A 13,494-nucleotide genomic window follows, 5' to 3' on the forward strand; every position below is an offset into this window, starting at 1 on the left:
GAGAGGGTGATTCTGTGTGACGGCGCTTCCCTGTCTGAGGTGAACTTTGCTCGCTAACAATTACAGGAGCCCAGCTGCAAGCGGCGTTAGCGTGAAGAAGCTATTAAGTCACTTGGGATATTGAGAAAGCTTCAGTGACAGTTACGTTATCTATTTTGCCTTGCCAGAAAGTTCTGTATCCCCCGCTAGTTGAGTAGTTATAAGCACTGGTCTCTTCGAAAACGTTTACAATTATCACTGGAAATGCCAAACCTGGAGTGTTTTAAGCTAACATGGGGGACCATCACTTCCACCGATTCCTAACACTTAAAAACGGGTAAGAGGAGCTAGCTTGCAACGTTAGCTTGCTAACATGCCAGCAGTGTGTCACATTGCCTTCTGCTAAAACAAGTTAGCTGACCGGTTTAGCGACGTCTGTCTTAAACGTGCTTTTTATTTGAACAACTCACTTGTTGTTTAAGCTAGTTCTCTTATTTGGAAGCAGACGGCTGGTGAATGCTAGCTATGACAAAAGAGGCTGATGTCGTATTAACTTAACCTTGCCTTTTTCCGAAAGCTAGTTGGTTAGCTAACCTAGCATGTAGCTACCCGGCGAGACTCGATTTATGGCTGTCATACGTTTTCTCTTTGCCCATCTCTCCGTTTTTATTTTCATTCTTCTATTTATTTGCTCTCTTTTTCTTCCAAGTAACATTGGCGAAACTTAATGAGCTTCAACCCAACCGCATCAATAGAGAAACTGGACTCAGCCGGCTCAGCATCCAGTTCAAAGATGGAGTTAGCAGCGGTGAGTGCTGATAATGTTCATGCCACCATCATACATCCAGCTGCTGATTATGACAGAAGATGAACACAATTTGATTCTGTTAAAACCTTTACCTCGTAAATCAAATTGTTTAATGTTCGCACAGTCAAATCTTTTTTTAAGGACTTTGAAAAAATGTTCAAAGTCCTTAAAAAAAGTGTGGCACATATTGGATCAATAGCTTTTTAAATTAATACTTTGTATTGAAAAGAAGTCAAGGAAAGCATTTGTTCACATAGCGACTAAGTGAAAATGTCTGTTCCTCTGGGTTCCAGTAAACAAAGCACCTGACACACAAAAATGGCAACATTTTGGGTGTGGATTATGTGAATCGAAGAGAAGACATCAAAGTAATTTTTGCATGAAAGGTTTACACCATTGAATTGAAATATCCACTTAAAACCCAAATATAATTGGTGAGGGTGTACATGGACATTATTTTTCAGAATAGCAAAGTCATTAAGTCAGTAACTGGAGCAGCTTTACCACCGGATTTATTCTTTTTGTTTTATCCAGTTTGTACTCACTTATCCAAATATTTTGCGGGATGTCCGAATACATTCAGAAGAGTAGAGAGGGGCCTTGTTTTAACATGTTAAGATGATAAGATTACGTTGTTTTTTCCTCCTACATGTTACTCTTGCATCTCTGGTGGGAGAGACTAAGGAGAGAGGTAAAGGGAATGGAGGATGTCCAAATTGGGACATGAGATTATGGGTATGAGATACCAGCAAAACTGAATTGCCTCCATTTATGTTTGAACATAGTCATCAGCAGCTGGCATTATTTTAGCTTGTTGTTGAGACAATCTGTGTAGCTGCAGAGAACTGCTGGTGCTTGAAAAACTGCAGAGGAAGTGCCAATTTTAATTTAGCTTTTAGGGTATTGTTCAAAATCTCAATTAGATTAGATTAGTTCAGTTCAATGGCAGCATGGGCACTATTTTGCCACTACTGCACAGACCTAATAAATACACAGACATTCAAGGGGTCCTAAGCATAGTATAAACAGTACTTTCATAGTGAAATATTTGTTGTATATGACGATGTATATATATCTTCATATTGGACATGGTTAAAGCGCTGAGAATACCCGCCACCTTTTAGCTGTTTAAGAGGGATTGTTGGCTTGGACGTGGCTATGCACAGTAACCAAATGTGCCAGAAATATGCAATCTTTGTTCCGATTCAAATTCTAAAAGCCAGTCTTCTGACAGTTCAAATGAGAAAATAAAATATGTGGCTAAATTGTGTTAATGTTTAATGTAACCTAAACGGCTACTCTGTTACTGATGCAGATGGTCCCGCATTTGCTTACTTTGTTTTTTTATTTTTTTGTGTGTTTGTTTCTGACCCACATTCTTCCCTTCATGACTCATGCCATTTGACAAAGATGCAATTTAGCACTGAGCATTACAGAGAGGGGGGGTCGGCAAATACAGATATGAGCGTGTGTTTCTCAAAGATAAAGATAGAAGCCCATAGAAAACGGTTAGGATTAAGCTTCTTCTTTTTTTTTTCTTCCTGCGAATTGAGGGGAGGGAAGACGAGAAGCGGGAGAAAGCTTTTGTGGTTTGGTGGTAAAGGGGGAGAAGGAAGGAAGGTTTTCGTGTGACATAGAGATTTATTCTACATTATGCTATTTGTAGCTGCAAGATGAGAGGCAGGTGAAAGAGGGCAAAATGCAGGAAAAACAGGATTCTCAAAGCCAAACCCCAGGCACCTTGGGGAAGGTAGGACTGTGTGTGTTTGAACTTAATGTGTGTGTTAATGTGTCAAATCTTTGTATGTGTAAAGGCATTATATTGTGTTGATGAGGGGTTGTACCAGACTGCCTATGTATGGTTTGTTTTTCTTACTGTAAAGTGTGGTCATTTGCTGTACCAGTAATAGTGCTTAAATAAACAGTACTTAAATCTGCTTAGACAGTCACATTGAGGGAATATGCTCCTTCTTATTGGGATAAGATGAATAGAAGCACAATTCAAGTTGAAGAGCTGACTTAAGGTTTGGGTAAGGTTAGGTAAATTTAGAGTGATGTTCTCTGAACGCTTGGACATATCACTGTGTGTGCGTGTGTGTGTGTGTGCTTCTGCGTGTGCGTTTATAAACTGTCTCTGCTCATCTCCATCATCTCCACTGTGTAGGAACCTGGCATCGGCTCTGTGCCACAGGCTTTTTTTTTTTATTACAGAAAATGTCACAGTAACCTTTATGTTTGAAATAAAGTCCTATGTGTGTGTATATATATGTAATACATTATTTTGTTCTGGAACATTTTTATGCTGTATCTAATGCACAGTTGTTTTTGTATAATATGGAATTTTCTGATATTGTGAAGAAGACTTTGAGCTGCCCTTTTTTCATGTTCCACTTTTGACACAATGACTAATCCTTTATGCTTCTCCCTGGCTAGCTCTATTTCCTCTCTTATCTTCTGTCTCTCTCATCTCTGTATGTAATTTAAATTTCTGTCTGTCCGCTCCTTGTGCTCTCTTTCCACCATCTCTTTCTCGTTCAGCACATCTCTCGTTTTATTTGTAATATATTTATTACCCTCTACTCTCTTTCTTTTCATCCCCCTCTCGGTCTCCTCCATCGTCTGACTCTGACTGTCGTCGTCCTCAGGCTCACCCAGCTCTCAAAGCCTTCATGTGTGGCTCTCTCAGCGGTACCTGCTCTACGCTGCTCTTCCAGCCTTTGGATCTGGTCAAGACACGGCTGCAGACCCTGCAGAACAATGCTAAGCCAGGGTATGTTCGTGCACATGCACACATACACGTTTTACCAGCCTGACACATGTGCATCAGCGTACCTCAGGTGTCCAATATCTTTACAACACACTCACTTTGATAAGCACAAGAACACATGCAGCATAACAGTCGCAGCCTGTATCTGTTGTCATGAACCTTACAGTGGAATTAGTCATGCCAGCACCGTGCAATCATGCTGTCAGGCTGCTCACTTACAATTACAGGAACAGGAAGTTGTATTTTTTTAATCTAAAATTGGAGTTTTAATTTTAAGGTTTCCTACGTATAGACTTGAAGTCCATGATTTGTGTGGTCATAGATTTACAATGCAAACATTCGTAATAGTTGTTCATAAACCACATCTCATTATCTTTGATCTGTCTGAAATGTTATTTTTTAATGCATTTATATTTACATGCTTTGGATAACTAAATAAATTTATTCTTCCAGCATGCCAAAGGTGGGAATGTTTGCTGTTTTCATCAACGTTGTTAGGACAGAAAAATTCTTCAGCCTATGGAAAGGAGTTTCACCAGTGAGTAACTGAGATTGATCGTAATTTTTAATACATATGACCATTCTAAAACTAAAAACTAAGATCTAAAACTCTATACCAGTCAGTCTGCATTGATGGAGGGGAGATGAAGACTGTTCAGACCTGCAGATATCTGGGGGTGGTGCTGGATAATAAACTGGAGTGGTCTGCCAACATAGAAGCAGTGTACAGGAGGGGCCAGAGTCGGCTTTTCTTCCTGAGACGACTCAGGTCCTTCAATGTCTGCAGTGATATGATGTGCATGTTTTATCACACTGTCATTGAGAGTGCACTGTTCTATGCTGTTGTCTGCTGGAGGAGTTGCTTTACAGGCACCTGGACAAACTGGTGAAAAAGGCCAGTTCTGTAGTAGGCAGAAGGCTTGACCCTCTCAGTGCTGTGGTGGAGCAATGGATGAGGAGGAAATTATGTTCTGTTTTGGATAATAATAGACATCCCCTCCACAGCATCCTGGCAGGACAGAGGAGCAGCTGCAGTGAGAGGCTGCAGGACTGAGAGGTTCAGGAGGTCCTTTGTCCCCACAGCCATAAGGCTTTTTAACAGTGATAGCTGACTTTGATTATTTATGATTTATGTTATTTATTAATTTATAATTATTATGGTTGTTGTTATTGTTCTAATATACAATCATTGTAAATATTTTTTTAAAAAACAAAGAAATTCGAGCTACTTGACTAATTTTTAATTCCCCCCACTGGAGGATGAATAAAGTATTTTCTTTTCTATTCTATTTGTATTCTTGCAGTTATAAATGCTGTTGTTGCTTGTTGGGCAGCAGTCTGTGCAAACACTTGCTCTCCACTAGCAATCTCCAGATGCTCTTTCAGTTCACATTAGTGTTTCCGCCCTTTCTTCCCTGAAGAGTCAGACAAGACTCTTGCACTGTGCTGATGTCTGCTTTTCATTTTAGACATTATCTTAAAAAGCAAAATGAAAACAAAAAATCCAAAGTATCTCATTAGCTTTAATCAGTAAGTAAAAAAAAAAAAATTCCAAACAGACTTCTCAGTGGTTGAAATATTATAGTGTGACTGAAAAAGATTAAATGTTTTGAGACGATCTACCAACATTATTTTTTTTAAACTCCATTTAGAAAATATTTAAAGAAGATGAGACAAATCAAATATCAATGAAATAAGCAAAAAAGCTGAATCAAGTGATATTATTTCTGCCTTCGCAGTCATTTGTGCGCTGTATCCCCGGGGTGGGTATCTACTTCAGCACCTTCTACTCCCTGAAGCAGCACTTCTTCTTGGACCGAGCACCCAACGCTGGCGAGGCTGTTGTGCTTGGGGCGGGTGCCAGAACCGTGGCCGGAGTCTGCATGCTGCCATTCACGGTCATCAAGACACGCTTTGAGGTGCACAACTGATACTCTGGCTAGTGACCGACCTCTATCTGAGCCCGTCAGACCTCAGATCTGTGGGTTTTTGGACTGAATGAAATTTCTTCTGACATTCCTCTTTTTACTGTCATGGGTCAGTAAACAGCAAAAGACGGCCGGTGTTTAGGTGCAGCTGCTTTTAGCCAGAGGCAGAATTATAGATATCATAGTTAGTGATGAATTACTTGTCTTTGTCATTTAGCTTTGCATAGAGTGTCTGGTAAGAAATCCAGTGTGTTAGGAGACGCTAGTTTTAGATATGACAGTCTGATAGAATGAATATTAACTTGTTTTCTTCTTTGAGTTTAAAGTATTTCCTCACACATCCTGTTTGTGGGGAACTCATTACAATAGCTTTAAGCATTAACACAGAACAGAAAAATGTCCAAAAACAGCATGCAGCTAGATATTTACTAATTTTAATGACGGTGTTTCAGAGTGGCTGTTACAACTACGTGAGTGTGGCTGGTGCTCTGCGGAGTATGTACAAGACGGAGGGAATCAGGGCTCTGTTTTCAGGGCTGACCGCCACACTGCTCCGAGATGCTCCTTTCTCGGGCATCTATGTCATGTTTTATAGCCAGGCCAAGAGAGCGCTGCCTCCAGGTAGGAGCAGCACTAAGTGAGAACATCAAACAGAATGCCATTAGGTTGTGAAAAAGCATCCTGATATCCAGTTTGTTTTTGTCAGAGGTGACTTCAGCGCCTTACGCCCCCCTGGTGAACTTCAGCTGTGGGGTGGTTGCAGGCATCATGGCATCGCTGGCCACTCAGCCTGCAGATGTGGTGAAGACCCATATTCAAATCAGTCCATCCCACTGGAGCACAGCAGATGCTGTTAGCTACATCTATAAGGTGTGTATTCATAGGCTAGTTGTTCCCTTACTTTTTTCTTAAGTAATACAATATGAGTTTCTGTGGCCTTCTTTAAGTAAATGTAAGCACAGTACATTGTAGACCCGGTAATGCTGTAATGAACACATTAAAAGGGGTAAAAAGAGATTTAAAAAAATAATTGAGGGTGAGGTTTTAAGATTATTATTATTTTTTTAATTATATTGTCATGTTGGCTAATAAAAAAAAACATTTTCTCCCTGAGATTCAGGTGTTAATTTTCTTAAAATAGATACTTTAAAAAAAAAATAAACATCAACTGAAGGTGAGAAGAAAAATTGTGAAATTTATTTCATTTCCACGTTTTCTGTTTTTCATCATTTGTCAATTGTCAATGCAGTACTTGAATATACAAATGATGATTAGTGATTAGTGGAACTGTAGCATAAGTGTAGTGCATAGCCACCAGCTTAATGTCACACTGAACTTTCCTGCTTTGTCCTCTCCCCTCAGGAACACGGCATGCGTGGGTTTTTTCGTGGGGCTGTGCCCAGATCTCTTCGACGCACTCTGATGGCTGCTATGGCTTGGACTGTCTATGAACAGCTGATGGCTCGAATGGGCCTTAAATCCTGAGGAGCAGTGTCGGGAATCTGCAGAAGAAGAGACGAAATGTGTGGGGATAATGACTTTTTTCACTGGACGCAAACAGAAAAAAAAGGGGAGCCTGAGTAGCTTAAGGAGATGGTGAAGCAGCACTACCAAGACTTTTAGCAAAAGAACCAGGTGGATAAATGTTTGGAAAAAAGAGCGTGTGTGTGTGTGCGTGCGTGTGTGCGCAAGTGTGTTATTTAAATGTTGTAAATGTGTGTTGGTAATGAGATTGTGGTGTTACACCTGATCCACTCTTACGCCAGTCTTGGACTGTAGTGATTCTCCCTGCTGTGAAGTGAACTTAAGCCACGCGAGGTATGGCAACCACTCAAAAAGAAAGAGCGAGTAACTCTTCTGGATTCTATAGCTGGCTTTGAGAGGGTTGTTTGTAAAAATCTGACATTTCAAAGATTTAGCAAGCCGGTGTGGCACAGGTCTGCTGAGGTAGATGCTGTCTGCTGAAAATTGAAAAGCAGAGAACCGTTATTTGCTTCAGACAATCAGATGCACTCCCACAGCTGCATCACGGAAAGAGAGTCTGAGCCATGTGCAATAATCAGTTAAACTCTTTGTCGCCACACTGCTAAAAACTAATGAAAACTTTATTAATAACTGGTGCATTTTTGAGTCGGCATAATGGAACCAAATGTGCTTTGGGGGTAAAAAAATAAAGGTAAAATTCACACCAGTTGCTAAAAGTTGGAGTTTTTGGGTTTTTTATTTTGAGGTACCCTGTGGAGGTTTTGATTATTGGTATGGCTGCCGATTCTATGAGCAGATTCACACTGTGATTTTAGGAGGAGGGTTTTGATTTTTGAGAGAAACTCTGTATTCTAGCAAAACCTTTTTTGTGTTCACAAAGACTCCGAAAGGAACCTTGAAGAACAGTTTCCTCTGCTAAAATAAGCACTTTCATGAGTTAGCTTCTTTTTTTTTTTTTTTGTACATGTTCATTAAATGTTTTTAATGTAGATTGAACTCAAAAGCTATTAAATATTTGTGGTTTGGTTAAATCAGTGAGTTCCTCTCTTTAAGTTAACAGCATTTTCAAAAATTAAGTTTGCAAGTGAGACATTGCTTGATCATTATGCAAATATGTCCATATCAGCAGTTTGTGACCTAACACAGAATCATTGGCTGTTACAAAAGTAGAGCAAATTGTTCTGATGCTTGTAGCGAGTTGCCTGTTTAAAAACAAAAAAAAGATGATATATTTGAAACAACACGTATGTATTTTTAAAGAAATGCCAAATGAAAGATCTTCTTTGGGATAAAGGTCACATAGGTGCCAATGGTGTTTACTTCCTGTCCAGAACAAAGGGCTGTTATCTGAGCTGACACATACTTGTTCTGCAGTGAACTGTGTTAGGAGTTGATTTTTTTAAGCCTCAGTCTTGCCGTATAACACAAACTGTATATGTCACTTTGCCATAATTCACACCGTTAAGTTTGTCCTGGTTTGTTGCCGTCATCCCACCACTGTGTTGACATGTTTATTGCAAGTGAAGGTGTGTGATGTGTGCATATGTCTCCTCAGAACAGTGCCTGATTAAATTTTTTTTTTAAGTCAATAAATTTTCCTCTTTTGTTAGAAAGACTCTTTTTCAGTCTCATTTGAAATTAGGAGGTAATTGACACAAGTTTTCTTCTTTTAAAAAAAAAAAAATTTCACATTCTGCATGCTTACATTGCAGCTGCTTTCCACCATGGAGCGTACATTATCAGCCATGATGATAATGGTGATTAGAAGCGCATGCATATTGATTTTTAAACATTAGAAATACCCTGTATGTGACTGATGTGAAACAAGTTAGATCATTATTTTCTATAACACCTGGAATACAGAGATTATGTGAAGCATTCATCTGCATTAAGACATTATTGAGGATCTAAATGTCTCATTGTTGACAGACTGTAAAAAGATGCAACAGGTTCATCATCATCATTTGATAAAAATGTGAGCGAAAATGTATACGTGTTTATTTTTCTTTCTAAATTAAACAATGTTAACAAATTACCCTAAATCACTAACTTTGACAATATCAGATATTTAAAAGAAATGAATCACCCTCTAAAAAGATGAGAATAACATTTGGATTTGGCATTTTGAAATAAAATGATCATTCTACCATAAGAACTTCAAGAAGATTTAATAGCAAATGAGGTGGAGCTTCTCTTGGCAGTCAAGGTTCTCCCACACACCGTCTTTGGTTTTGCTTTTGTAAATATATTTTCTTTATATCTGGTTTTATATTAGTTTGCAGTTTGTCAAAAAAAAACCTTAAAAGACTAAAAGGGAAAAGGCTCTGATGTTAGGTTTTTGAAACAAAAGAGAGAGATAACAATGACACAAAAGTTAAAGAAACAAAGGTGGAGAAGGTTGAAAACCATTAAAACAAATCCACCCAGATGACCCAGCAGAGATCTCAAAGAGTTAAAGTTGTCAGGCTTGACTGCTGGAAGTTCAATGAAGCATGATTCTGGTTTTCATATTTTTGCAAGGTATCAAATTAGGCCTGCAGAGGACCTGGAACAATTTTGTTTAGGAAATTTATTTCCATCAGACATCGAAACACAACATATGAAAACAAGTCCTGTTTGAACACGTACTGTGTTGTCTGTGTTGAGCCTGAAGCTTTCACTCTGAGAAGCTATCCCACAGACTTCTGTCCTTCGTTCGTAAATGTTGTCGTTTGAAGAAAGGGGGTGACTTCCAAATTAAGATGAACATATTATTTGAATTTTCTGTTGATCAAATCTTTATATAACCAGATCAGTCTTTAAGAGCAAATTCGTATATTTACGGTGGCGACTTGGCAAAAGCCAAAGCCCGTTGAGGAAAAGATATCAAAGTGAGTTGTACAATGCTAAAGGTACGATATATTGTTGCGGTATAAATAATTTTGGGATGACAAACAAGTAAATGAAAAAAAAAAGTTAAAACTGTTAAAAGTGCAGCAGACAGACAGGCATGGCTTAAATCTCCAGAGATCACCATGAATGCACTGGGGTGTTGTATTTGTAGTTTGGCAACAGCTGAGCTGATGACTTCACATCCAGCATCAACAGGCAACACAGGTGAACTCTCTCAGCAGACAACGTGTATGGAAACTCACAGCCAACAGCTCAATGTGCTCTTATTACACATACAGACAGAAAGCCAGGAAGAGAGGGCTTCTTAAACAATTTTACAGATGAAAAATAAGCAATGTGTGCAGACTTTACAAATCTGAGTCAACAATGGAAAAGAAAACAAAAGAGATCATCCAAAGACTTTAGTTACTGAGATATGTTATAAATATTTGTTTAAGTTAAAAAAAAGTTATGAGAAGAACACTAAGACTACAATATGACGAGATGAGTGTGTTGGGGTGGCCATAGCTTTGAAATTGAGGTCCATTGTGCAAATATTCAACAGAATATATTAGTCACTGTTATTAAGCCTATTTGGTATCTGACAGAGATACCAATGAGGACAGAGATACCAATAGGCGTGCAGTGGTGTTATTTGCCTGTGCTACACATGTTTCTGTCCCAGCAGTTCTTCTCCCAAAGAGAATAGATTATTTTTTTTCGCACCTACTTTAGAACTTTTTTTTTTTTTAAAAACAACAACAAATGGCATTACAAATACTTAGTTGAAGAAACCATGGCAAATATATAGAAAAAGAAGAGTCATTACCTTTTCAGTGGATCACTGATCTACTTCAAATTTATTCAGCACAGCAGCAAAAATACCAAATCAAAAGTTAAAGATTAGTGCTACAGTTGCCACAAAATACTAGCTCAAGAGAAGATACATAGATCACCTGAATAACAAATAATGCATTATTAGATTACAAACACGATTGGCTATATTCATGCAGTCTGGCAGGCAGTTGATCGGCAAGCAGGAAAATCTTTATCCACATCCAAACGTGTTAATACGGTACACACAAAGGATGACGGATACCCAACCACTGAACTGCAGCTACATGAAAATAGAATCAAATAAAAGTTACGTGTCTCTAAAAAAAATTGAAATAGCTTTAACAGTCTAATCAATGTTGTTATAATATTCCTTTAGACTTTCCTTGTTAGTGTCTCCTTCATTCTTCTCTAAGATGTTTTGCAAATTCAAGTTGATAACCAAATTTTCAAAAAGACGAGCTGTTTTACTCTGGGAAAATGTCCTCCTTTCCTCCTCGTTGATCTTGGTATGTGTTTCATGTGTTTATCGTGTATCAGATTCTCCAGGTGCAACGTGGTGGGATTTTTTTTCTGGTACTTTCAGTGCTATCTATAATTAGTGATGGTAGGCTGGAGGGTTTTGTCAATAGTGGAGATTCTCTGTGATTAGACAGTTAAATGAATCAATTAAAAAGCATAACAGACTATGAATGCTGCCTAACGTAACTATGCAAGAAAAACTTGACGTAATAGTTTTTTTCTGCTGAGGTGAAAAAAAAGTTGTTGCATTACCATTATTTTTAGCTGTTTCCTTATCTCTTTTCACACACTCAGACACAAAAGAAGTGGAGCTTCTCTTGGCAGTCAATGTTCTCCCACACTCCGTCTTTGGTTAAAGCTCCACAGCGTCTCCACATTGGACACTGGTGGTCCTGATCTCCCTCTCTGGGCCAGGCCTTATACTCCAGAGGGTCACCGTTCACCCACAGCCAATTGTCCTCCAGGAAACGCAGGCCGATCCAAACCCGCTCAGTGACGTTAGTAGGCTGGATCTCAGTCTGAGCCAGAAGGTTCTCAGTCTTAGAGAGCAGGCTGGTTAAGTCGCTGTGGCTCTCTCTGCAGTGCTCCAGCGCCTCCTCCCAGGTCTTCTCCTCCTGCACCACAATCAGGTTCAAGCAGAAGAATTTGTGTTTTGATTCGCCATCTTCAACATGCCATCCATTACTGGCCCATCTGGCATTACTGGTAACTACAGGAGGTCCATTCACCCAGTTTTGGTAGGTGACGTTGTCTCCTCCTGACCATGTCCAGTTCCTGTTTTTGGGATCCCAGTAGAGACCGATCCATCCCGACTGGTCTTCTCCCACAGACTCTTTGAACACCCGTTCCTCCACCTCACTGGTGATAGGTGAAAGGTCAGTGTATTTTTCCCTGCAGTGTATCTTAGCATTGTACCAGATATGTTTTTGATTGACAATAACATGTTTCTGAGACAAACTGCATGCACTTGTGATAATGAGCAGTCTGAGTACAAACTTCTCCATTGTTCAGTCTTTTGTGCAGGAGGAAGCAGCCCGTGAGTTTATACCTTCCTTCTAAGACTAAGATGATTGGAGAGGTGAAAATATTTGCATATATCTGAATAAGACGTGAATTTGAATTTCGAAAGGCTTTGGACTGTGGAAGACAAACAAATCAGATCAAAAGAAAATTGTAAATATATTTTCTTTATATTTGGTTTTGTGTTAGTTTGCAGTTTGTCATAAAAACCTTAAAAGACTAAAATAGACTCATTTTCAAATGAGGCAAAAGGGTCTGATATTAAGTTTCTGAAACAAAAGAGAGAGATAACAATGACACAAAAGTTAAAGAAACAAAGGTGGAGAAGGTTGAAAACCATTAAAACAAATCCACCCAGATGACCCAGCAGAGATCTCAAAGAGTTAAAGTTGTCAGGCTTGACTGCTGGAAGTTCAATGAAGCATGATTCTGGTTTTCATATTTTTGCAAGGTATCAAATTAGGCCTGCAGAGACCTTCTGGAACAATTTTGTTTAGGAAATTTATTTCCATCAGACATCGAAACACAACATATGAAAACAAGTCCTGTTTGAACACGTACTGTGTTGTCTGTGTTGAGCCTGAAGCTTTCACTCTGAGAAGCTATCCCACAGACTTCTGTCCTTCGTTCGTAAATGTTGTCGTTTGAAGAAAGGGGGTGACTTCCACATTAAGATGAACATATTATTTGAATTTTCTGTTGATCAAATCTTTATATAACCAGATCAGTCTTTAAGAGCAAATTCGTATATTTACGGTGGCGACTTGGCAAAAGCCAAAGCCCGTTGAGGAAAAGATATCAAAGTGAGTTGTACAATGCTAAAGGTACGATATATTGTTGCGGTATAAATAATTTTGGGATGACAAACAAGTAAATGAAAAAAAAAAAAGTTAAAACTGTTAAAAGTGCAGCAGACAGACAGGCATGGCTTAAATCTCCAGAGATCACCATGAATGCACTGGGGTGTTGTATTTGTTGTTTGGCAACAGCTGAGCTGATGACTTCACATCCAGCATCAACAGGCAACACAGGTGAACTCTCTCAGCAGACAACGTGTATGGAAACTCACAGCCAACAGCTCAATGTGCTCTTATTACACATACAGACAGAAAGCCAGGAAGAGAGGGCTTCTTAAACAATTTTACAGATGAAAAATAAGCAATGTGTGCAGACTTTACAAATCTGAGTCCTAACAATGGAAAAGAAAATAAAAGAGATCATCCAAAGACTTTAGTTACTGAGATATGTTATAAATATTTGTTTAAGTTAAAAAAAAAGTT

General features: G+C 38.9%; 2 protein-coding genes across 3 annotated transcripts; one reads left to right on the forward strand and one right to left on the reverse strand.

Moving 5' to 3' along the window:
• The first annotated feature begins 65 nt into the window (after window positions 1–65).
• Window positions 66–7,577, forward strand: LOC140304736 (mitochondrial glycine transporter B-like). 2 transcript variants are annotated; one of them, XM_072383495.1, is made up of 9 exons: window positions 66–316; window positions 689–787; window positions 2,454–2,537; window positions 3,433–3,557; window positions 4,008–4,092; window positions 5,294–5,473; window positions 5,935–6,103; window positions 6,189–6,352; window positions 6,845–7,577. In XM_072383495.1, the coding sequence occupies exons 2-9, from the start codon at window positions 707–709 to the stop codon at window positions 6,965–6,967; spliced, it is 1,011 nt and encodes a 336-aa protein (XP_072239596.1). In that variant the 5' UTR covers window positions 66–316; window positions 689–706; the 3' UTR covers window positions 6,968–7,577. The 2 variants fall into 2 exon arrangements, with proteins under 2 accessions (XP_072239596.1, XP_072239597.1); XM_072383496.1 differs by lacking the exon at window positions 2,454–2,537.
• Window positions 7,578–11,459: 3,882 nt separating this feature from the next.
• On the reverse strand, window positions 11,460–12,211 carry LOC140305113 (secretory phospholipase A2 receptor-like). Its single transcript, XM_072383879.1, has one exon. The coding sequence runs from the start codon at window positions 12,196–12,198 to the stop codon at window positions 11,485–11,487; it is 714 nt and encodes a 237-aa protein (XP_072239980.1). The 5' UTR covers window positions 12,199–12,211; the 3' UTR covers window positions 11,460–11,484.
• Window positions 12,212–13,494: the final 1,283 nt, after the last annotated feature.

Source organism: Leuresthes tenuis, unplaced genomic scaffold, assembly GCF_036924035.1.
Source record: "Leuresthes tenuis unplaced genomic scaffold, fLeuTen1.0.hap1 SCAF_4, whole genome shotgun sequence".
In the NCBI taxonomy this organism is placed as follows: Eukaryota; Metazoa; Chordata; class Actinopteri; order Atheriniformes; family Atherinopsidae; genus Leuresthes; species Leuresthes tenuis.

Bases quoted from the DNA above. Each gene is read 5' to 3' on its own strand.
- LOC140304736 (XM_072383495.1), top strand. From the start codon at position 707: ATGAGCTTCAACCCAACCGCATCAATAGAGAAACTGGACTCAGCCGGC. The intron at 4,093-5,293 runs GTGAGTAACTGA...CTGCCTTCGCAG, and splicing joins TATGGAAAGGAGTTTCACCA to TCATTTGTGCGCTGTATCCC. The intron at 6,104-6,188 runs GTAGGAGCAGCA...TGTTTTTGTCAG, and splicing joins CAAGAGAGCGCTGCCTCCAG to AGGTGACTTCAGCGCCTTAC.
- LOC140305113 (XM_072383879.1), bottom strand. From the start codon at position 12,198: ATGGAGAAGTTTGTACTCAGACTGCTCATTATCACAAGTGCATGCAGT.